Source organism: Propithecus coquereli, unplaced genomic scaffold, assembly GCF_000956105.1.
Source record: "Propithecus coquereli isolate 6110/MARCELLA unplaced genomic scaffold, Pcoq_1.0 Scaffold84, whole genome shotgun sequence".
Lineage (NCBI taxonomy): Eukaryota > Metazoa > Chordata > Mammalia > Primates > Indriidae > Propithecus > Propithecus coquereli.
The window spans coordinates 1849327-1872401 of NW_012154618.1; the positions used below are offsets into that span (position 1 = coordinate 1849327).

Below are 23075 nucleotides of genomic sequence, written 5' to 3' on the forward strand. Positions count from 1 at the left end.
AAACAGCGTGATCCACGAGGATGGCCATTCACCAGAGCCATTTCCAAATGAAACAAAAATGCCGCAGAGATGGGGAAAAGAGTAAGCCAGGAATCTTCACTTAATCAAACTTTGGATTTACCAATGTGTTTCAAATAATCTTTTTTCCCCAGTGGATAGATTATAGGCGTCAATCTTAATATGTCATAATGGGTGCTGGGGGTTCCATCTTTATTAGAGAAATTAAATGTTTTACCCTCATACTTAATTATGCCAATTTCCTTCTGTCTCTTAGCCAGTGCATGCGTCTGATGCTGAGGTTATTTGTCCTAAGTGACTTTTCCCATTTAAATTGTGTCTTCATCACTCTTCCAATATGCAAAATCCCTGGTTTTCAAAAATAACTGGGGGAAAAGTTGCATTGTGAGTGGTGGATAATCCAATCCAGCATCAGGACATTACTGACTAATGGAAAAAAATGCCTCTTTCCTGAGTCTTTCCGGGTGAGGTCATTGTTTTCAGACAGTGTGTACCTAATATAAAAAATGCTCAAAGTCCATGCTTCATTTCAAACCAGTGCTTTGTCAGGAAACTGTTTCCAAAGCCATAATGAATAACCAGGCTGGTAGTAAAAAAAAAAAAGCCTCTCTGAGTTATAGTATTTTTTTTTTTTTTGGAATCCTAGTGTTTAAAAAAATAATAAAACACCCATCTGGTGGAGATGGTAATTCATTAAGGAAAAAGAAGGCAGAAGGCTTGGGAAAATCAATCATTTTCTTTCTTAGTTTCATGCATTTGGGTTTCTGTGAAATGACAGTGACCAAAATCTGGATTCTGGATTGTGCAGAGGGGAGGAAAATCCTAGGAACATTCTTGGCGTGTTTTAATCGCGGCTTCCCAGAAACGACGATTTTCTGCGGGTGTGGTGTCAGTGAGCTGATGGATGTACTCTTACAAGTGGTCTTTAGAAGTGGCAGGAGAGACGGGGTGGGGAGAAGAAGGGCATGAGGACTCTGTACGTGAGGAAGGAGCTGGACTCACTCAGGAAACTCCTCATTCTTTCTGAGCTGGCCCGGCACACCCACAGGGGGGCACACCCCTCCCTTGAGTCCAGTTCAGCCCACAAACTCCTGGGAGGAGAGCCAGGGCCCCAGCCTCTCCTTTGGGGAGCAGAGGCAGTCCTTCTGTGTGCCAGCCGCCTAGGAAAGAACAGCTGAAAACTTAGAGCTTTGTGCATGTTAATGACCTTGGCAATGACTGAGCTCGTGGACCCTCATCACAGCGTTGGAGACTGCAAAGGTTTGACTGTCCATTTTGTAAACTCAACAAACAGACTGGGGTGGACCGTGTTTTTAAAGATGAGGAAAGATGTAGGGCTTTTCCATTGGATAAAACAGCTTTACACTTATAATATGTTAACACAATAGATAATCTATTTATGTGCGTAGTATATATTTGTACAATGCACATCTTACATACCAACATATTTACAGATATATCATTCACATAATGGGATGTTAAAATTGACTATGACTGTTTTGTAGCAGGAGCCCAGCTCAATTTAACCAATAGGAGCTTTATCTCTTGGGCACTTTAAAAGGTATCCTTGGGGACTGTGGGCAAACACCTGCGATACCATTTCTGGGTATTTTGTTTGAGTTTGGATGCCATCCCTAGAATGCTTTCCCTACAATTGGGTTTTATGGGTGAGCTTGTGGAAGGCTGGCTTCAGGAGCATCCCTGCTTATCCTGCCAGCATCCCCAGGGGCTGACAGCTGACACCACATCCAACAGACTGCTCCAGAGGGCGGCCTGACACAGTCTTGCAGGCTGCTCCATTGAAACCAGCAGGCTGCGGCGATCGGTTGCTGATTCTTTTGATACTGGACCCCTTAAGATAAGAGAGTGTGTAACTTATTTTGGTTTCTGGAGAGCAGACTAGTGGGTAATTCCAGATAAGGCAGATAGGCTTGGTCCCTTCCTCCTTCACTTCCGATCGCTCTGCTCTTCTCGGTTTCCCAGGACCTCTGGTGAGCTCGGGTTTTCCTCCCTACCCAGGACTTGTGGGACTGGGGAGCCTGGGTCTGCTGCACTTCACATGTACACACTTGTTAAGAGGTACAAAGGAATTCAAGGTTGGCCTACGCTGTAACTGATGAATAATTCATGGTGGCTTCCTGTGCCGTAACATTTTCCCCTGTAAATGAGCATTGTTTTGAAAGACCATGCTGATTTAAAAGTTTGGTAATGTGGTTTTGTATTCTTTAGCAATCCGCCTTAGACATGTACTGGGGAAGACAAAAGTTGACAAACATCAGAACAATAAAATTTAAAGCTGACAATGGTCCCACGTGGGCAGTAAGCCAAGAGCTCTGCTCCAACTTTTCTTCCCCTGTTCTTTCTAAATAGTAGCATGACCTGATGTTTACAAAAGATTTTTTGACACTCTCTGGGTTCTCCTCAAAGACAGAATCTGAATTTCAATAACAACATTATGTGTATTAATTAGAATGCATTAATGTAATACTGTATTTGGAGTCAAAAACTATGAATCTATGACTTTCCTAACTGAAAGAGGTCTTAGTGATAAAAGTAGAAGGTCTCGAGATGTCTATGTGTCTCTGTTTAAATAAATTAGAAGTCCTCTGTTTTTCTGGCACTGTATAGAGAGTGGATTTTAGTTTGAATTTCCAAGAAAGATAGGGCAGGTTTTGGAAAAATCTTACATGGGAGAGAGACTGTAAGCAAACAGAGTAAGCCATATATCTAATTATATTTTCAGTGGCCAAACCAGCAAGAAAAATTTCATTTCTTTCCCTCACTTTTTACTAGTCTCCTCCTTTCTACTCCATGGCATATTTTTAAGGTATTTGGAGTCTTTCTACTTGCTGCCAGCTGGAATCTACAGGACGTGCATCTCTAGAACACTCAACAGTTGACTTGAATCTCAGTCGTAATTAAATTGGAAGTTGGCAAATCATTTTGAGTCTTAAAAACAGGCACACCTTATGTTTGGAACATAAGGGGTTTCACTACTCTGTATTGTTTTAAAAGTATTCTCTGTAGGGAATATTGACAATACATGTTAATTAACTTTTTTTTAAATGGAAGGATATTTTGGAAGGATATATAATAAACAAGTCTGACCATGCTTACATTTGATTTCTTATTTTCAGGAACTGATTCCCTGATGTTTTAAAACAACAATAAACCTTGCAGCTGCTCATCTCTCCCTTTTTAACAAGAGGAGACTACCCCGTCCTTTCTCTCCCGACATACCTTGAAAGCATTGGCTAGGATATACTTAGAGCTAGTGTTTGCATACAATTAATAGTAATTTAGGCATATGAGCTATCCAGCCTTCTATTTTATATTAAAATCTGACTGCTGACACATACATCATTAACATACCTTAAAGGTTGGGGTGATAGCCAGGATAGCAATTCAGAATATTGGGACTTAACAAGATGTATCACTAAGTGTCATTCATTTCTGAAAGGGGAAAAAAAAATGCAATGTGTTGATTAGCACTCCTTTTAGGTTTCATACAGGAGAATGGAAATGCTGGACAGGTTTTTCTGCTTTCAGAAGCAGTCACAGCTGCCTCTGCAAATGAGCTCTGCCAAAGTCGGTGACCAGTGGGTCAATCAGAGCATGACATTGCCAGGAACGTGCCTGAGGGGCGAGAGCAGGCAGCAGCCCGGGAGCATTGAGCACTGGGTTTCCACAAAACAGTCAACAACAACAGAATGGGCTTGGAGGGCTTCTGCCTGAGTTACACACTCCCTAGGCTTGTGACCACACCAAGGTACCTTGAAGATCTCAATGGTATAGAAACTCCCCTAGGCTGGTATTACTCATCTTTATAAGATTTTGCATGGGAAACATACGTCATGCTGACATGTGAGTTGGAGTGGTGTAGAGAGTTGGAAGGGAATGTAGGATACATGGTGATCTTGAGGGAAAAGTCAGCATTTAATGGAGTGGTATTATTTTGTGGGATGCACATCTCTGTTGAATATTTTTAAATGGTTGAATGGCCTCCTGCCCCCATTTTCACATATAAGGTGATGTTGGCTGTATGACCACCTAAATACACACACAGACTCATGAATTTCATCAGCCAGTTCACTTTTAAGGCTCTTGGCCTCATATCTTTATTATTATTACTATTTTTTACTTTAAAGTGACTCTCACTGTACTAGTCTGTCTCTAACTGGCAGCTTCACCAGGGAGAGTCTGCCGATGTGTCACGCCCTGGACTTGGCCTTAGGGCTGTTCATTAACATTGTTTGTTATAATTAATTTCCTAAGCACCTTTCGACAGGTGGCAGGCACTGTGCTAGGTACTGATCAGCATAAATCTCTGTCATTTAGAATTTATAATCTTGGAAGCTCCACTGGCATGTATGGGCCAAAGATATGCCAGGCAACTAACCAACATGAGACATTGTGTGATGACTCTGAGCAGAGTGAAGAATGCAAGTAAATCATGTGAGAGGACGAAGTAACCTAAATAAGTCACCTAAAGTAGTTACCTAAAGAGGTTAGGATGCTGGCTAGGGAATGCCCAGAGGCTCCTTGGGATATAGGTGGCCCCGCAGGTAACAAGGGCCAAATCTGACCATGGGTCACTTCTCACGTTGGCTCCAGTATGAGCGAAGGTGTCTCTTGTCCTCAGGAGCCATTTCTGCCCCCTCCCCACTGCCAGAGCCACAGGGCATTGGGGATTTATTTTCCCCTTGCTACCATGACTGTTCTTTGGTCAATTTCAAAGTTATTTTCTTAATATAAATGTACAGTTGTGGACTTGTAAAAGAAAAGCATTGTCCTTTTGAACACGATATACTGGCTAAGTGCTTGAGCTCTAAGAGCAGAGATTTAGTTTAAATCACAGCTTTGATACCTACTAGCTGTGTAACTTTGGGCAAGTTTCTTAATTTCTCTAAGCCTCAGGTTCCACATTTATAAAACAGAGGTAACAATACTATCTGCTTTACAAGATTGTGAGGATTAAATGAGAATATCTATAAAACTCATGGCCCAGTGCCTCCTCACACGTCATAATGAATGGGTTATATAATTAGTAATTATAGTTCCGTCTGAGAGATTCAGATTCTTGCAAATTATTTATATTGTAGAATAGTGCTATGGAATCCAAGGCCTTGATTCTAGTTTGGCTATTTCATTTTATTTTTATGTGTGTGTTTTGTTTTGTTTATTTTTAATTATACAAATTACGCAAGAATAAGCTTTCGTTGTAAAAACTTCAAACAGTGCGTGAGAGTAAAACCTAGGGGGCAACTGCTTTGATCAGTTTTATTTAGTTAGTTTATTTTCATCAAAGTAATGCATGTTTCTAGCTTTAAAAATCAAAGAATGTCTTCTCCCATGAATGGAGACTAAGGAATGAGAGACCTGAGAAGTATAGAGTTTTTTTGGTCTGACTTCCTAAGATGACCAAAACTGTGGCATTTCTGTTACAAAATGTGGCCTTTCTAAATGAGACTTTTTGCATTTTTATATTCCATGGTTAAATAAACTTGAAGTCTATTAAGAGGTTTAAGGCATCTCTAGTTTGACCTGTTCGGTGGGGAGAAAATTATTAGTATATAACAGCAATCTGGTAAGACCCTAGAACAAAAGTCAGCAAAATTTTTCTGTAAAAAGCCAGATAGTAAAATTGTAGGTTGTATGGGATATATGGCCTATGTCGCTGCTGCTACTGATGCATCTTTCTCTTTTCTTTCTTCTTTGTTAAACAATCCTTTAAAAATTAAAACAAAAACAAAAATCAACATTCTTAGTTCAGAGCCTGTGCAAAATTGGGCTGTGGGCCAGATTTGGCCTGTAGGCCATAGTTTGCTGACCCCTGCGCTGGAATATTTGAGGAACAGTGAGTATGGAATAAACGGGCTCATCAGAATGACCCAAATGCTTGAGATCACTGATACTGCTCCCTGGCTCAATCGTTCACTGGACTGTAGGCTCCATGCGGGAAGAAACCATGTCCAGCCTGTTCATCATTGTGTATCAGTATCTTCTAGTACAACACCTGGCACGTAGTAGGCACTCCACAGAAATTTATTGAATGAAAAAGTCAAATAGTATTATAAGGCTTATTTTAAAAAGTAGCAATTTCAATAGTTGCTTCTGCTACATGACACATTATGGCTTTCAAATTTTTAGAGTGCCATTTCTAGACTTTGCATTTAGTTATTTACTGTTAAGAGTGTTAAAGAGTTAAATCCTAACCTTCCTTTGTAGTAAATCAATGGTAATGGTAATGTCTACTATGAGGAAAAAAATCAAGAGTAGGCCACACAAGCATCTTATTTATAAAGATGGAATTAAGTACCAGGATAAGCAGCTAAAAGAGTTGAATGTTGCCTCCTCTCTCTTGTCCCATCTCTGTACACAGGGGTCAGTCAGGACTTGGGATCTTCCAGCTTGGCAGAGCATCTCATGTCATCTTTACCTGGTATTGTCCAGGGTTAGTCTCCTGGCAGAGAGAAGGAGCAGTGGGAAAATGGGGTTTAACTCTTTCCCATAAGACTGTCACCTCATCCTGTTCACTATTATCCTTCATCCCTGCCTTCAGCAGGACCTGGTGCCTCTAATTTCTGGGCCTTTCCTGGCTTGCCCCTAGTCAACACCTCCCCCTCCAGGTTAAGTTTCAGCCTTTTCCTCTTTGGTTACATCGTCCATTCATTTTTTAGCTTTCAAAATTGTGTCAACACCTCTTCTGTGCTCATGTTCTCCCTTGGTTTTTTTTTTGGAGTTTTTGAGAAGACACAGAGATGAACACATGTTTAAAGCATGTTTAAAGCACCATGTTTTGCCAGAAGTTCATAGTTTCTGTAGATTTTAGCACTGACTACTATCTTATACTCTAATTTTCTCACATTTTATTTTATCTCCTACAACAGAATTGTAAATTCATTGAGATTAGAGAGTATGCCTTTTATATCTTTCAGAAATCTCAGTAATGAGTACATGGTGGGTGCTTACTAAATTCTTACTGATTAGTTGATTTCTTTTGATATTTGGCCAACAGGGGTCATTTATGTACATTACCCTTAAGAATATGGGCCCATTAAAAACGATGCCACTAAAAAATTACAACTTTTTCATTTTTACTTTTAAGATTTCAAGGAAATGTGAGTATTAAGGGTATTTTCAAACAAGGTACTCATGTATCAATTAGCTAGGGCGGCTTCACAAGCAAATCCAAAATTCAGAAGCTTACAGCAACAATGATTTATCATTTTTCATAGATCTGCAGATTTGGCTGGGGGTCCAGCTACTGTAGGCTAAATTGGTGGGCAGTCTGGCAAGCTTACTCACATGTTTGGGGGTAGCTCTGCTCTATATATCTCTCTTCTTCCTCTTGGCACCAGCTGGCTATCCTAGCCATGTCCTCACCATGGTGAAGCAGAGGGGCAAGAAAGCATGGAGAAACTTGCATGGCCTCTTGAGGCCTGAGTTCAGAACCGGCATTCTGTCCCTTCTTCTTTTTCTGTAGGCCAGAGTAAGTCACATCGTCAAGTCCAGCCTCAACGTGAGAGGGCATTGCAAAATTCCAGGGGTAACTTTGGGTATAAGGAGGGGCGATAAATTAGAGCCCCTGATGCAATCTACCCTACCATGCAGTAGCAATAGCACTGGCATGAATGAACATTGTGGAGACTGAAGAAATAAAATTCTTATTCTCAATTAACCTGAAAGCTCTTCATTCTTGATTTAAAGCAGAAAAAAAAAAAAAAAAAAGACAATTCTAACCCTTAGGGAACTTTCTAACCAAACTTGAGGAAATGATACACAGATGAAACCCATGAATAAAATGTTTGTAGAGCAAAAAGCTAAGAAATACAAGATTTGAACACTTTCTGTGACTAACCTAAAGGAAAATTTTCCTATGAAGGGCAAGATAGTGAATATTTTAGTCTTTCTGAGCCAAATGGTCTCTGTTGCAACCACTCAACTTTGGGATTATAGCACAAAACAGCCATAGATAATACATAAATGAATGGCTGTTTTTAATAAAACTTTATTTACAAAAACAGGAAGCAGGCATTAGTTTACAGACCACTGGCCTTGACTATTGAAAGAAATAAGACAGAGTCAGCTATGGAAGAGTTTTTGAAAAATGATTAGTGGTATCAAAGGCAATAAAAATTAGTTTGGCTTAACAAAATATGTTTTAGAAAATAAGTCAGAAAGAAATTGTATGGTCATTGAATAAATTTCCCAACAGGTTAATGTAGTTCAGTCAGAATGAAAGCAATGATAAAAACTCATCATTCTTCAAAAGTATTACTTGCTACAAATTATTTCTGCCCTGAAACCTGTTCAGAAACATGTTTACTAAGAATGTTAATATTTTTGCTTAGCTGGAGAATGAGAAAAAAGGATTAGAAATAAAATGAAAGAAATACCTAATTAAAGTGATTTGATTTTGTGCCATTTAAAAAATTTTATTTGACTGATGTGACCTAGATTTGTATAAAGGAATTAAAAAGAGTGATTTATTTTTAACTGTTGGGAAACAACATGCAGAATTCAAGGGGATGTTTTCTACCTCAATTGTATTTCACTTGGATTTTACTTAGCAACCTCCACATGTTTCTTTTCTATATTTTAAGATAAAATAAAGTCTGAAATATCGTTAGAAAATGAACAGATTTTTTTTTTTTGCCAGAAATCATTAATACCTATTTATTCAATTACAGTCAGCTTGTAGTCGGTAGCCTGTAGTTTGACATAAACATATGTGAAAAACAGTGGCTGGCACATGCTATTATTTTATTACGATGTAGGTTTCAGCCTGGGAGTTGCCAACATGGGGTCATCTACCAATGATGACTGGTCTTCAACAAATGTGGACATTCAGTTACCCCTGGGACATAGGAGGAACATCCAGTCATTGCCAAGCTGACAGCGGTGGGGAACCGGCGGCCTTGGGGCCACATGTGGCCTTCTGGATCCTTGAGTGTGGCCTTTTGACTGAATCCAAATTTTACAGAACAAAGCCTTTTAATAAAGGGATTTGTTCTGTGAAGTTTGGATTCGGTCGAGGGGCCGCAGTTTCAAAGAGGACTTTCTACCATTGTATGAGAGCCGTGGAAAGAGCCGTGTGTTCAGAGAGCCCAGAAAGGTTATAAGAAGAGAGATTATTTGGTCAGAGGATTCTGGGCAGAAACTGCCAGAGATCCAGCCTCCCAATACACTTGGAGATTTTCTGTCTCTTTGTGAAGAAGAAAAATTTATTTTTAGTCTCTTTATGACTCTCAGGGCATTCTTATACATTTCTGATTTTGAAGGTTTCACAGTGTGTTGCCTTTCTCCCTCCTTCACCTCCACAGGAAGAATAATAATTATTAAGATAGCTAAAATTTTTCGTGAGTGCTTACTGTGTGACAGGCACTGTGCTAAGTCTTTACCTATCATGTTATCTCATTTAATTGTCTCAACAACCCTGGGAAGGAGACACAGGATTACCATTTTACAGTTGAGGAAACTGTTGCTTACAAAAGTATCTTGCCCAGCCTCATGGTATGTAGCAGAGACACCCTTGAACCCAACTCTAACTGCAAAGCTTATGCTTTTAGTGCCTCCTGACTCCCTGAACACAAGTGGCTAAAAATATGAAGAGGTTTTAGTTACAGTGTACATTTAAAATAGTAACTACTAAGCTGATTCTTAAGGATTGAGACCAAACATGCAAATATTAATAGAAGGTTGCTCTTAAGCCATAGTTTGCTGACCGGCTAACCTGCTTCACCTTCTTATTTTTTTCCTCTGAATAATATTGGCCCAAATTTTTGCCCTTAGTGACACTTTTTTCAATAATTTTTTAAAAAACCACTTTAGGGATTTCATCTCTAATGAAAATGAAAAAGATTCAAATAAGTAATTGAGCACCTACTGAAGCCAGTCATAGAGGCTAGATAATTGGGGGATGCTATGGTGTTGTCCCTGCCCTTATGGTACTCCTTCCAGAATTTGGGGAGTTAGATGGTATTCAGGTAATTGTATGATTATAAATTGTTGCACCATGAGAAAATATATGGGGTAATAAGAGAATCTAATTTAGATTGGGGCACCCAGGAAGTCCTCTCTGAGGAGGTGACCGAGGCCTGATTGATGAACAAGAGCAGGCATGGTGGCGTTAGAGCCTCGGAGTCTGCCTGGAGAGGGAGGCGTGTGCCTGAGGTCCCTCCCTGCTGTGGGAACGGGAGGCGGCCACTGTGGCTAGAGCGGAGTGAACAAGGAGGAAGGCTTCCAGAGATGAGCAGGAGGATGTGAACAAAGGCCTGCTTCTTGTTGTACACCATGGTAAGGATTTTGGATTGGGATTGCTATATTAATAAAAATTAATGTGGTAAAGATATTTTAATTATTATTACAAATTATTACAAGGAAGTTTGGTGGTATGGTATTGGTGGAAAGATTTTTAAAAATTTAGAAACAGAAAATAGAGTCCAGAAAGAGTCCCACTCACATATGATCATTTTATTTATAAAAGGTGACCCCGCAATCCAGTACAGAAAGGATCGATTTTTTAATAAATGGTCCTGGAACAATATATATCCATGTGGGGAGGAAAAATGAACCTTGATCCCTATCTCATTTATAAAAATTAATTTGAGATGAAACAAAAGCTAAAGCAATCAAGCTTCTGGAATAAAACAGAGAAGGATATCTTCAAAACCATAGATGAAACAAAGATTTCTTAAACAGGATCAAAAGTAAACATCAGCCATAAAAGAAAAAAAAATGCTGATTTAATTTTATTAGGAGCTGTTTATCAAAGAATGTCACTAAGAAAGTGAAAGGGCAAGCCACCATCTAGGAGAAGACAGTTATATTATGTTCATCTGAAAATATAGCCACATCCAATGTATAAGAAGAATTCCTACATATTAATAAGAAAAGAACAGATAATCCATATTTCACAAAGGCATATATTTCACAAAAGAGGATATCCAAAATGGCCAAAAAGCATATGAAAAAAGTCTCACCATCATTAGTCATCAGAAAAATGCCAATTAAAAGCTTAATGAGATACTGTTATAAATCCATCAGTATGGGTAGAAGGAAAAGGACTTACAGTACTAAGTATTGGCAAGGACGTGGAACAGCTGGAATTCTCCTACATTGCTAATGGGAGTATAAACTGAACAAATCACCTGGGAAAAGTATTTGGCAGTACCTTGAAAAGCTAAACATACATACATCTACTATACATCTGTATACACCTATAAAAGACTTCTATGTGTGTGTGTACATAAGCATATATACTATACATCTTTAGCATGAATGTCCACTAACAGACGTGTAATAATATTCATAGCAGCTTTATCCATAATAGCTCCAGACTAGAAAAACCCAAATGCTCCCAAATAGGAGAATGGATAAATTAATTGTGGTATATTCTTTCAATGGAATATTACCCAGAAATGAAAAATAATGAACTATTGATACATACAACAACATGGATCAATCACATATGCATTATGTTGGGCAAAAGGAGCCAAGCACAGAATACATTCTGTATGAATCATCTATGAAGTTCAAAACTAGCAAAACTAATCTACCATGATAGTCAGAATGGTCATTACCTGGAGGGATGGGGATGTATTATAATATTGACTTGACGGGGTGAGGAAACCTGCAGTGTTAGGTATGTTCTAGATCTTGATCTGGGAGGTGGTTACATGGTTGTCCATATATGTAAAAACTCACTGAGCTGTATACTTGAGATTTGTGAACTTTATTGTATGTAAGATATATTTCAACTAAAAAATTTAACACTAAAAATTATTACAATAGATTTGAATAACACGGGGGAAAGTTTTGGTAAACCAAAGTTATAAATTGCCTATGTAATGTGATCTGAACTACATTAAAAATTCATAGGAAAAATACCTGAAAGAAAATCTACTGTAGAATTAATGGTGGTTTCTGGATGGGAGGATTGTATTTCTATTTCTCTAAAGTTTTCAGTGTTTTCCAAATTTTCTCTAATGAATATTTTTTTAATATCAGAAAAATTGAAATGAGAGAAACAATAGCTAAAGTGATATTTGACGTAATTTGAGGGAACTGTAAATCAAGGTTGAGATTTTAAGGGTGAAGTAGCAATTCAGGAGTGGACGAATTCTCAGGGTTGTGGAGTTAGAGAAGGCGTCGCAGGGTGGTAAACCTTCAGAGGAGCTGGGACAGCATTTGGGAAGGACGAGAATGAAAGCAGGGCTAGTGAGTGAGCTTCGGGTGACGCCTGCGTGTTCTTCAACGTATGTTGGCTTGACTTTGTTTCCATTTACTTTGTGGATTTTACGACTCCTTCTGTGGGCCTTCAAGGAAGCACTAGCTTTTTCTTAAACTCTAACATGATGATCTTTGAAGTCATTTATAATTTTTATCCTTAAAAAGCTCTTTTCTTTTCCTAGCCTTTTACAATTTTAGGCATTACCATTTGCTCTGTTCTCTATTTTAAGACTGCCTTTTCTTCCCTGCTGCACCATATGCCAATGCGAGCTTAAAAATTGATTGTGCCAAGCCATTCTCTCCTCCTGAAAAATAAATAAATAAAAGAACCCCAGAAACACCCCCCCCACCCCGCACACACACAACACGGAGCTCCAAATGATCCATCTGTCCTATTGAAGATATCCACCACCCACTTCATCCTGGGGCAGGCTATTTTTGTTTGCTTTGTCCTGAGAATTCCTATATTGGAAGCCTTTACAGGGTACTTTTGGTTTCCATCAGAAAATGAAAAGCGAAGCACTTTGTTCTTCTGTTTTATACCTATTGCAGGGCTGTGCACAAAGAAATGCTCAATAAATGCTGATTGAATTGCCTTTGTGAGAATTATGGTCTGTGCCACCGATTTTTCTGGGTACATTTTTACTGATGGGCGCACGTTTATGAGTGGATTGTGAAGGGGTAATGTTATTTAGAATCCAATATTTTCTAGATCTGTTTTCTGCAAGTCTATATTCTCTTAGGTGTGTTTAATTACTAAATTTTCAAATTCTCTGTGAAAGCCAAGGATGTAGTTGAAGCCTTCAGTGAGTGTTGTTTTTTTTTTCCCAAACTTCTTCTTCCCCTTCTTGACAGGGTAATAGCATTATGCTGTGTTACTGGAAATTTTAATCAATAAAATGTACACGTCTTTAATTAGAATCCTGGGAAGTACTGCTGAGTTGGATCATTTAGTTAATGCAATGAGATGAGAGGCTCAAGCATTTATGTGCATAGGGCCAATTTGAGTAAATTTAAGCCTAGATGGGCAATTTTAATATTTTTTCCAAGATAACCTGCAAGAAGGATTCTTTTTAAGGTCCATAAGTTCATAAATATTTGTGAAGCAGCTCCCCTGAAGCAGATACAGAAAGAGGGAGACCAGCTTTGCTTTCGAGAAGTTCACGGGTCAGTGATTTCTTTTCTCTTTCATCTACTCCCATGGCTCCAGCCCTTACGTCTAAATGGATATTTCCAAAATGACACCTCCATCTCTGACTGCTCCCCTGAGATCCAGAGCAGCATTCCCTGTTGCCTGCTGGACACCACTCCACAGATGCTCTGATGACATCTTAAACTCGTTATTACATCTGAAATGTGCTCGTTATCACCTCTTTCTATCCAAACTTATTCTCTTTCCCATGTTTCTTATTTAAATGGCTCTACTTTTTTGTAGTCAGACTCTAATATTTGAGTTCTTTTTGATGCCACCCCTTACATTAAAAATCGATTTCCCCCTTACCAAGTATCCACAGCCTTTCATTCTGGCCATTTGTCTCTTGGGGTCACCTCTAATAAGCAGTGCCCATCCTCAATATGGCTGGTGCATGGATCCCTGTAGGAGAGGAATGGCTCAGTGGGGTACTGTGTATCTGTGGGAAGGTTTTAGAACCATCTTGTTTTCCTTATCTACGAGTAACCCCGCCTCACTCCACTTGCCCTGTGGTCATTAAACTTATCCATCTCTCTTCCTACCTCAAGCTAGGCTAGGTGCCCTCCCTTAATCCCTCCTCTCAAATGCTGATGCATCATTGACTACGTCCACATTTCCAAATTTTTATTCAGTATTTTAAGAGACAGCTCGTCCACTGGATCCCCTCCCTGAGCACTGCCCCTTCCAATTCGGCACAATCTGAAGTCCTCCCATCCTCCAATACTGTCCACCAGGAAACACCCCAAGTCATAGCCTGTCCCAATCAATGACATGGTATCAACATTGGCATGCTTTGGGACTCCAAAGATAGACATTGTATTTGTTCTCATTTCCAAAAGTTAATGGAAGAGATGTTTACTGTGAAGTAATAACACCCAGATTATGATTTATAGCACATTGGAGAGAAGCAATGATTTTTGCACTGGGGTAAATGTTAGAGGTAAAACTTAATGGGGAAATATGGATGAATCTGAAAAACATGCTGAGCAAAAGAAGCAAAGGACAAAAGGGTACATATTGGATGGTTCTATTTATATGAAGTTCTGGAATGTGCAAAAAGTGATAGAAATTGGAACAGTGGTTGTGATGTGGGGAGGTGGGCGTTGACCAGGAGGGAACCTAAAGGAACTTTCTGGGTGCTGGAAGTGATCTGTGTCTTAACAGAGATGAGGTTTGCCTGGGCAAATGCATTTGTTAAAACTATCAAATTGTACACTTAAGATCTATATTTTTTACTGTATGTAAATTATACCTTAATTTAATAAAAGAATAAATTTAATAAAATCAATTCAAGGGGAAACATTACAAAGAAAATGTATAATAGTATCCTACTGATGGTTAAAGAGAAAAGACTGTGTGTGGGGGAATTGATAAAATAATAGGATGGGAAAAAGAGAGGACGTGCTATTGTATTTGTGCCCAGGAAAAGGTGGTGAAATTTGCTTTGCAAGTGCTACTAGTATAATACACTCAATTGTTTGAGAATACAGTTTTACAGTGGTTTATAGCAGATTAAAATCTGATTTTAGAAATGAGAAGGTATGAATTTTTTACGTGGAACCTTCCAATGCTTCTAAAAATCTTGTACCCTACTACCTTCCCCTGGTACCTGAAAAAAATCACAAGTTTGGTTTAAGCTTGGTGGGTAGGAGGGTTAACATTCACAGATTTGATACTAACTAATATATAGATCCAAAACCGATAGCCTGAGGCCATAGTAGGCCTGTGAACTTGTTTTGTTTTGTTTTGTTGGGGAGGTGAAGGTGTGGACAGTGCTTTTTTTTTTTTTTTTTAATTAGTTGCAAATGTTTGAAACTTGAGAGGTTTCACATAAAACTTTGAACATCTAGAAATACATGTTTTGCATTCCAAAACAGCAATATTTGCCTGGATCTGAGTAGCAGCTCTAACTTTCATAAAATTAAGATATAATTTACTTTACACACATCTGACCACTCACAATTATCTTGGGACCAATGTACTGCCTCCATTTTTTTTAAAAAAATTCTACTCTCAGTCCTCTGGGTATTTTAATTTTGCAACTTCTGAATCAACATTTATGAAGCCACTCCAGTGTACCAGGAGTGATCAAGGGCTTTAGTAGATATGTGGAGGAGACCCTATTATTACATCTATTTTATAGATCAGGTAACCAAGATGCAGTAAGAACTCACCTGAGGTTGCTAAGCAGAAAGCAACAAAGCCAGGATTTGAACTAGGTATTCTTACCCCAGAGCCTGTGAATTTATTGACCACATTGTTGTTCTGTTTTTACTTTTAACTTTGCTTTCATCCATTGCTTACTATAGGTACTTCCCTCTGATTAATTGAGTTCTTGTTAGTTTCCTTGTGATTTATTTTGGTAGAATAATCCCTGGTCTCCAAACTCTATGGATTTTGTACCCTTAGCAGTAAAAAAGTGAAAAAATTGATTGCATAATATATATGTATATTTACTGATAAATAATAAACTTGTGCTATATTAATATGTACATTCTAAAACATACACACATTTAAAAGTATTAAAGAATAACATTACATATATATAAATATATAATCTAGAATTTTCTTTCCGCACTGCAGTAGATTATTTTGTAGGTATTGCATGCCCTATTTTGGCAACCAATAGATTAAATGACGCCTGGGTAGTGATTCTGCCTGAAAGCATTTTCATATCAGAGACTGCCAATTCTGTATTCAATAAATTGTCTCTTCCAGATAAAGGGTGCAGTAGAAAGGTCACCAGATCTGCCCAGACTATGGAAAGACAACAGAAAGTTCTCCATTGTTAGAAAAAGTATTGTCCATCTGTGGCCGCATTTAAAACACTGTGTTCTAAAACCTTCTACAGCTGTGAACTTCAAAATGGCCAAAGGCATCTTTTATTCATATTAAGGCCTGCGATTTGCCTTTGGGGAGTTTAGATTCTTTTCAAACATCTAATTCTGTGGGTTTAGTTGGGCAGGGGAGGCATCATCCTCCTGGGTCTCAGTTTCTCAGTCTGAGACGTGGGAGCTTCATGTAGAGTGGGGTCTCTCATCTCGCAGGACTGCTGTCGTGATTAACAAGTCTGTGGTTTTAAGTAGTTGGACAAAGCAAGTGCTGAGAGAGGCTGTTAATAATGAATCAGTGTGAAATGTATTTGTGGATAGGTGCCAGCACTTTTCCCGGAATTCTGGTACTCTCTAAAGAAAGAATGGCACTGAGCATACTTTTTGAGGCATGCTGTGTGCTTGTTCAAAGGTCACGCCGTGTTTTCTCTCTAAATACGGTTGTTGATATGTGGATGGATAGGTTCTTCTGAGCGCTTATCCGCGGCCCCCGACCTCCTGTTCCAGCAGCGTGTGTGATCTGAATGAAGCATTCTTCTGGAGCATCCTCCATTTGGAATGTTCTTTTCTGTCTTCCCCTACCCTCCTTATTTCCTTAGTAAATTCGTCTTCAAGGCCCAGATGGAACATCACGTTATCCGTAATCCCACCAGCACCAGGCTGCCTTAGTCTTTCCTTGTCTTGCATTTTCGTAAAATCAGAGTTTAGCATCGAGGGAATTCATGGGAACCCGTTTGACACACCCCCTGCCGATTCCATAGAGGGAAAAACTTTTGTGTGTGTGTCATTGTTGGGAATGTAATAGAAATACATAAAGCTCTTCATGTAAAATGTGAAACATTCTCTGTTCTGAAACATTTTCTTTCATTAAGACAGATACTTTTTTTAAAAAGACAGAAAATTAAAAGGGATCATGAACCATATCCCCATACTCTAAACCAAGCCCCCAAACTCTTATTGCCATAACTCTGTACTTGGGGTGGTATTTGCCAAGTTGCACCATAGCTAGACATATCCACGCCCGGTCTCCTGCTAATGCGTGTGCTCTTTGAGGGCCTTCACCATTAAGGCTGCTGCCACCGGGCCTGTCATATTGTAGGCACTCAATAAATGCTTTTAGAGTGGCGTTCGTTCACAGATACAAAGGATGGGGAAAGGCCCGACACTGATTTTAACTGGGTCTCTTGTTCTATTCCTTATTTACCTTCCATATTTCTTGCAACCGTAAGATACAGTTCTGTGGAGTCAAAGTTGAAGTCCAAAGGTGAATGGACTCAAGAAAAGAAGCCAGTGAACAAGAGTCCCTGCTTATAGCATAGTTAGAAAATAGATTATTTGGGGTATTGGAGATTTTCTAGTAAATTGACAGTGAACATGAGGTTTGCCAGAGTGAGTTGGAGCTTTTCAGTGTTGAGAGAGATGAGTTATAAATACTTCAAACTGTGCCGTTGGAAATGCTTCACTCTGCATTTTTCCTCCTGGGAGAAGGAAGAGAAGCCGGAGCGAGCAGGCACCATGCACCTGCTCCAGGGGCAGCACCTCCATCAGCAAAGGTGCGGAGAAGTGCTGACCCGCGTCTTTCTGGTTCCACACTCAGCTATTTATCCCACCGGCAAGGACAGCCTGTCTCGTAATTAGCAACCACTGGGACAGCTTCCTATGGCCACAGCTGGCTAGGGCCTCTGGGGCATGTGCCTGACACTTAGCGCCTTCCAGTTCAGTGGCACTTAGCTAAACTCTAACCAGGAGGCTGACAATTATATCTCGTAGCTGTATATGTGGTGATAGAAGTTCTCAGAGTGGTGTAGAATGTGTACATTTTCCTCTCCTAGCAAAGCAGTTAATAATGATCGGAGTGCATTTTGTCATTGGTATCTGCCTTTGATCCTAGTACTGGAGACTCGTGTGTCACAGTGACTTGTAGAGAATTATTGACTTTTATTTACAAGGCCTTGAGTACCTAGCACATATAGAACCCCTGGTGAAGGAAACAGGGTGACGAAGGCAAGACTCCAGGCCTCCAGGAAGTTAGAAGCTGGCAGGGGAAGTAAGACAGTCTACAGGTAACCATAATGCAAGGCAAGACACGATTAATACCACAGTAGAGCTGCTATTTGGGGACAAGATAGGAAGAAATTGATTCTAACTGGAGTGACTCTGGAAGCCTTGATGAAGGAGGTAAAGTTTGAGCTGCATTTTTAAGCACAGGTGGACTTTCCAAAGGTTCAAATGGGAAGGAGGTTGAGGAATTTCAGGAAAAGAGAAAGAAACATGGGAAGGACAAAGGATTGGAGAGTATGGGATGTGTTCAGGGTATCGGGAAGGCTCGTAGCTAAAGGTTTGCAATCTAGCCTGGTGAATTGTGATGTGTGGGCAGCAACTTAGTGCTCTGACTCTATGGAACAGATTCGTGGGAGAGTCTTGTCTATTAATAATATAACAGAATTTGAGCTCAGGGGATGCCGGTGACCCCTTCCCAGGCTGATCTTCGCCTGCGGCTGCTTCCTTGAAGGTGTTCCAAGTCTGCCTCTCGTTGCTATTTGGAAACCTTGCTTATGGAGAGTATTGTCTGAGAGTAATTTGAGACACTTGATGTCTGTTAAACTAATTATGCTTCAGTCCTCAGAGTGCCTTGGTGCTCTCAATCCTGAATACTCAGCAGATTTTATGTAGTATCTGCATTATTAATGGAGAAGATATGGAAGAGGGGGCTTGGCTGCTTGTTCTGTTTTGAGCAAGTCTTGGGCAAGTGGCATTCCGGGAAGAGAAGCAGCTGCTTGCGGAGTGATGGAGGAAGCAGGCTGTCCGGGGGAGCCCTGCCCGGACCGGAGCCTGTGCCAGTATGCCCAGAAAATCACAGCCTGCTTTGGAGGGATGGGTAAGCCCCCTGAAACACTGGGCTTTGGTGAGGAAATGCCCAGGTTGATGATGCAGATGAGCGGATGGACTAAACTTTAGGACTTGCTGGGAGCAGGGAGCAAGATGTAGCTGCTGTTGAGTACGAGAACCTCAAAGCGGCTGAGTCGTCGTTGTCTGGAAGTCCAGTTGCACCCCTTCCTCAGAGGCTTCCCACTTTAAAAAAATTGCTGTTTCTTTGCTTAACCTGTTCTGCTCAGCAGCCAAGATCATCCTGACTATTGTGAGCAACTGCAAGTGTTTTTGGGGAGCTTGCTGAGCTCATTTTGTGTTTGTTCATTTTGGTTTAAAAACAATGAAAACGAAAATCCAAGACCAAGTAATCTCATGATCATTGATGAAGCCACAGGCTAAATTCAGACCATTTCCTTAGAAAACCAAATCCATAAAAATTGGCATTGTAAGGCGGTGATTTGCTCTCTGAAAAAATTTCTTAGTAAGAAGTGAATAGATCTTAGCAGATGATTTAAGGAGAGTGGAGAAACTTGTCTGAAAAAAGACCTAAATCATTACATAGAATAAAATTAAAGAAAAATCAGAGTTCATTTGTGGAGAATTGCTGTGCTGGCAAAGAAAGAGCAGTAATTAAGGCATCTGTCCCCTGAGCCCTGTGGAGCCTGCAAATGCCTGGCTTTGGGGTTAGGGTTCAGCTCATCAGATCTCTTTTGAGCTCCCACAGTGTGGGAAGACAGAGTGCTCAGGGCCTCGCAGTGCCCCTTGAAAAAGTTTCCCACTGACGGTTTCTTTTCATAGTTTATCATAGAAGAACTTTACTAGGTGCAATGGAACTGTTTCTAGCAAGATTAGGAATTTCCCATTTGATAAAATATACAGGCCAGCAAAAGCTTGGACAAAAGTTAAACATTTGTGATTATCATTAGCTTTGTGATGCAGTGCATTGTGATATCTTGTCATAGAATGGTACAAATCATCACAGAACCCACTGCACTCTTTTGTCATTGCTGTGCCTGGCATTTAGCGTGGGCTGTAGCAGGAGAGAGCAATGAGAGAACTGGACCCCCTGGTGCTTCTTTTAGGGTCTTCTCCAACTGTGCTTTCTTGGGTGAAGAGGTTTCTTTCAGGGAGATGCCATTGAAAGTCTATTTTTAAGACTGAAGCTTGGCCTCTGCTCCTGGGTGTTTACCCTGAACTATGTGGAGGAGATTAGGTGAAAAAACTTAGAGCACCTGGAAAGTGGAATGTAGTTCACAGGTGCTGGTGGTCACTGCTGGCTCCCACCCCACAAGCAGCCAGCACTTGAGCCCTCATCTCTCTCCACTGCCTGAGAAAGGTGTTGGCCTCCTCACATTTATATATGTGTTAGGTTGTCTGCAAAAGCAAGCAAATGTCTGTTATTCTCATCAGCCTTCTTTATGATCTACATGTAGTTTACATTCCATCCTGACCTAAAATTCATAAAATGTATCAAAATTCTTATACCTAATCCTGTTATTGAAGAACTTAAATTTTTTCTTTTTATGGTCTCTCAGAAGACAATTGCTTCTGAAACTAAATATATGGATCTGTAAACTTGCCTAGGGCTGGCCTGAGTATGCTCCGCTGATGTGATAGCTAAGCGCCGAGGTGGAGTTCATGCTACGGAATTAGTTTTAGTGGGCAATGCTCAACAAGCTTAGGGACCAACAAGGCGGAACAGCCTTGTCTTGGAATAGTTCGACTTTTTCTTGGTCAGGAAGACGCTAGATTTGAAGAAAACAATCACCTTATCTGTCTGAGGTCGTGTGTGTGTTGTTAGTCTGTACTAAAACCTGTGTTTAAGGCGGCTGCATCATGTTTCTCTACATAAACACACACACGTGTTTCACAAAAAGACCTTTTAAACACAAATAAGTAGCTGCTCAGGTTCTCAGTCTGCAAAGAGCAGAGCTGTAGGAAACTGACTAACCATAGCAAGAAGGAAATCATGGTGAAGGGCAGAGGTTCCCACACTACAATGTTGACTAGAAAAACACCCTAGAAGAACCTAGTAGGTGCGAGGTGGGCCTCAGGGATCTGCATTTTAGACAAATTGGTCCAGGCATCACATTTTGGGAAACATTGATAGAATGTCTCACATTGCGTATCTGAGGGCTCTTCAGAATAGGCAAGCAAGAAACAGAACATGTGCAGATTGTTTTACCTGCTTTGTAAACTGTTTTTGGAGGAAGACTATGGAAGGATTCGGGGGAGGGGAAGGTTGGAATAGGGCTTAATTCCCAGAATTTTGGAGCAGAAGTCTTGAGGTGTGACTTCAGTAGTAGACGGCTCTCATATTTCCACTTTCCCCAACTCTGCCCCAGTCTGGGTGCCTCTAGGACAGAATCATCTCTTCCATTCCCACTATGCTTCCCATTGGGCTAAAATAATTCTAGCAAATTTGGATTCTCTGGTTCTTGGATTCTGTTGCCAAACCTGCATTAAAGATTAGGAGCTAGTAACAGAAGAAAAAGAATTTTCTTTCTCTTCTTCATCTGCCTGCAGCTTTTGTGGAAGGACCTCACTATTGTAGTAGGGACAGTCATAGCTTAAGAGTCAGGAGACCTGGCGCTACCCTACGCTTTCTGTGTTGTTGTGAGAAAGGCACTTAGCTTCTCTGAGACTTACTTTCCTCATCTTAAAGTTAAAGGCTGGAGTAGATCAGTGCTTCCCGAGTGCTGGCCTTGGTCTGGGGAACTTGTAGAAATGTAAGTTCCTGGTCCCCACCTGCAAGGAATCACATTTGTAGCTCTGGGCTAGTGTCCTGGATTTTGTATTTTTCGAAAGTTCTACAGATGCTAATTATGCACAGCAATATTTGGGAACCACTGCACTAGTATCTTTAAAGGCCTTTCCAGCTCTGTAATTCTATGCTGTTTAAAGTATGCAAGGGTTTTAATGCAAAGAAAATTATGTTAGAGCATAATAGCCCGATGACAGGAGAAGGAGTGTGGGTTTACTGACTTTGACTTGTGTCTGTTGTGTAGTTATAGGTGGTCGCCTTACTGTGTGGATATCAGAGGGCAAATGCTCATTACCAAGGTTATTCTTTGTCTCTTAGCACCCTAATTGCACGAGGGTCCTGCAAGCGTGTAACTTTGTGAAAACATGAAGCCACCTACATGGTAATTCTGTCTCCATCATATGATTCTGCTAGAGATTCTGCAGTAGCGGGAAACCCACGGAACAACTTTAAGACTATTATTGGCATTAGATTAATGGAATGAGGCAGAAGAATTGTCCTGACACTAAGGGGAAGGGAAAAGAAATGCTTGTTTACTGTGGCCTAGAGCTGGATTTGTCACTAGTTGAAGCTGAGGAGCTTTAATTGAGGTCCTCCCTCTGTGAGATGGGAAATACTGGAGAACTTCTTATCCCGAGTCTTTTCTGATATGCGTTCTTAGATTACATATAACGTGGATCTATGCCTATTGACAATCCTTTTACCAGATGACATGGAATATTCTAGGAATATTTGCAGGAGAATTCTTTTAGATATTGCAGCCATGTCCTTTCTCTCGCTTTGGATATTAATCTGATTTTCAGATATGCATTCCTGTCTCAGACTGCCAGTCTTGAGGTCCTGGTAGTGGCTGTTTTTATGCCTAATCATCTGAGAATACGGGGCCCTAAGCTCTTGAGGGTAATCACTTAAATACATCTCCCTAATCTTCTTTGCCTGACAGTCAGGAAGGGAGATAAGGGAGCCAGGAGAACTGAGAGAGAGAGCTGTGGGGAAGCACGGCTTCTTGGGCTCCTGGTGGTCATTTCTCATTTCTTTGTAATCCACGCCAAGATGCCTTCCTTCCTTGGTTTGAAGTGTCTGGGGAAATTGTGCAGCTTTGAGAAAAGCAAAGTCACCTCCTCCAAGAGAACCAGTGCCAGGGGCTCATACAGAAGGAGACTGA

The 23075-nt window shown here is 40.3% G+C and overlaps 1 protein-coding gene across 1 annotated transcript in view; it reads left to right on the plus strand.

The window, feature by feature from the left end:
• Positions 1 to 551: 551 nt before the first annotated feature.
• The window catches only part of ABLIM1 (actin binding LIM protein 1), a 221275-nt gene continuing 198751 nt past the window's right edge, over positions 552 to 23075 (plus strand). Inside the window, exon 1 of the mRNA XM_012663914.1 lies at positions 552 to 1278. Within this exon, the coding sequence (XP_012519368.1) occupies positions 1215 to 1278 (64 nt within the window). The 5' untranslated portion in view covers positions 552 to 1214. The remainder of the gene's footprint in view (positions 1279 to 23075) is intronic.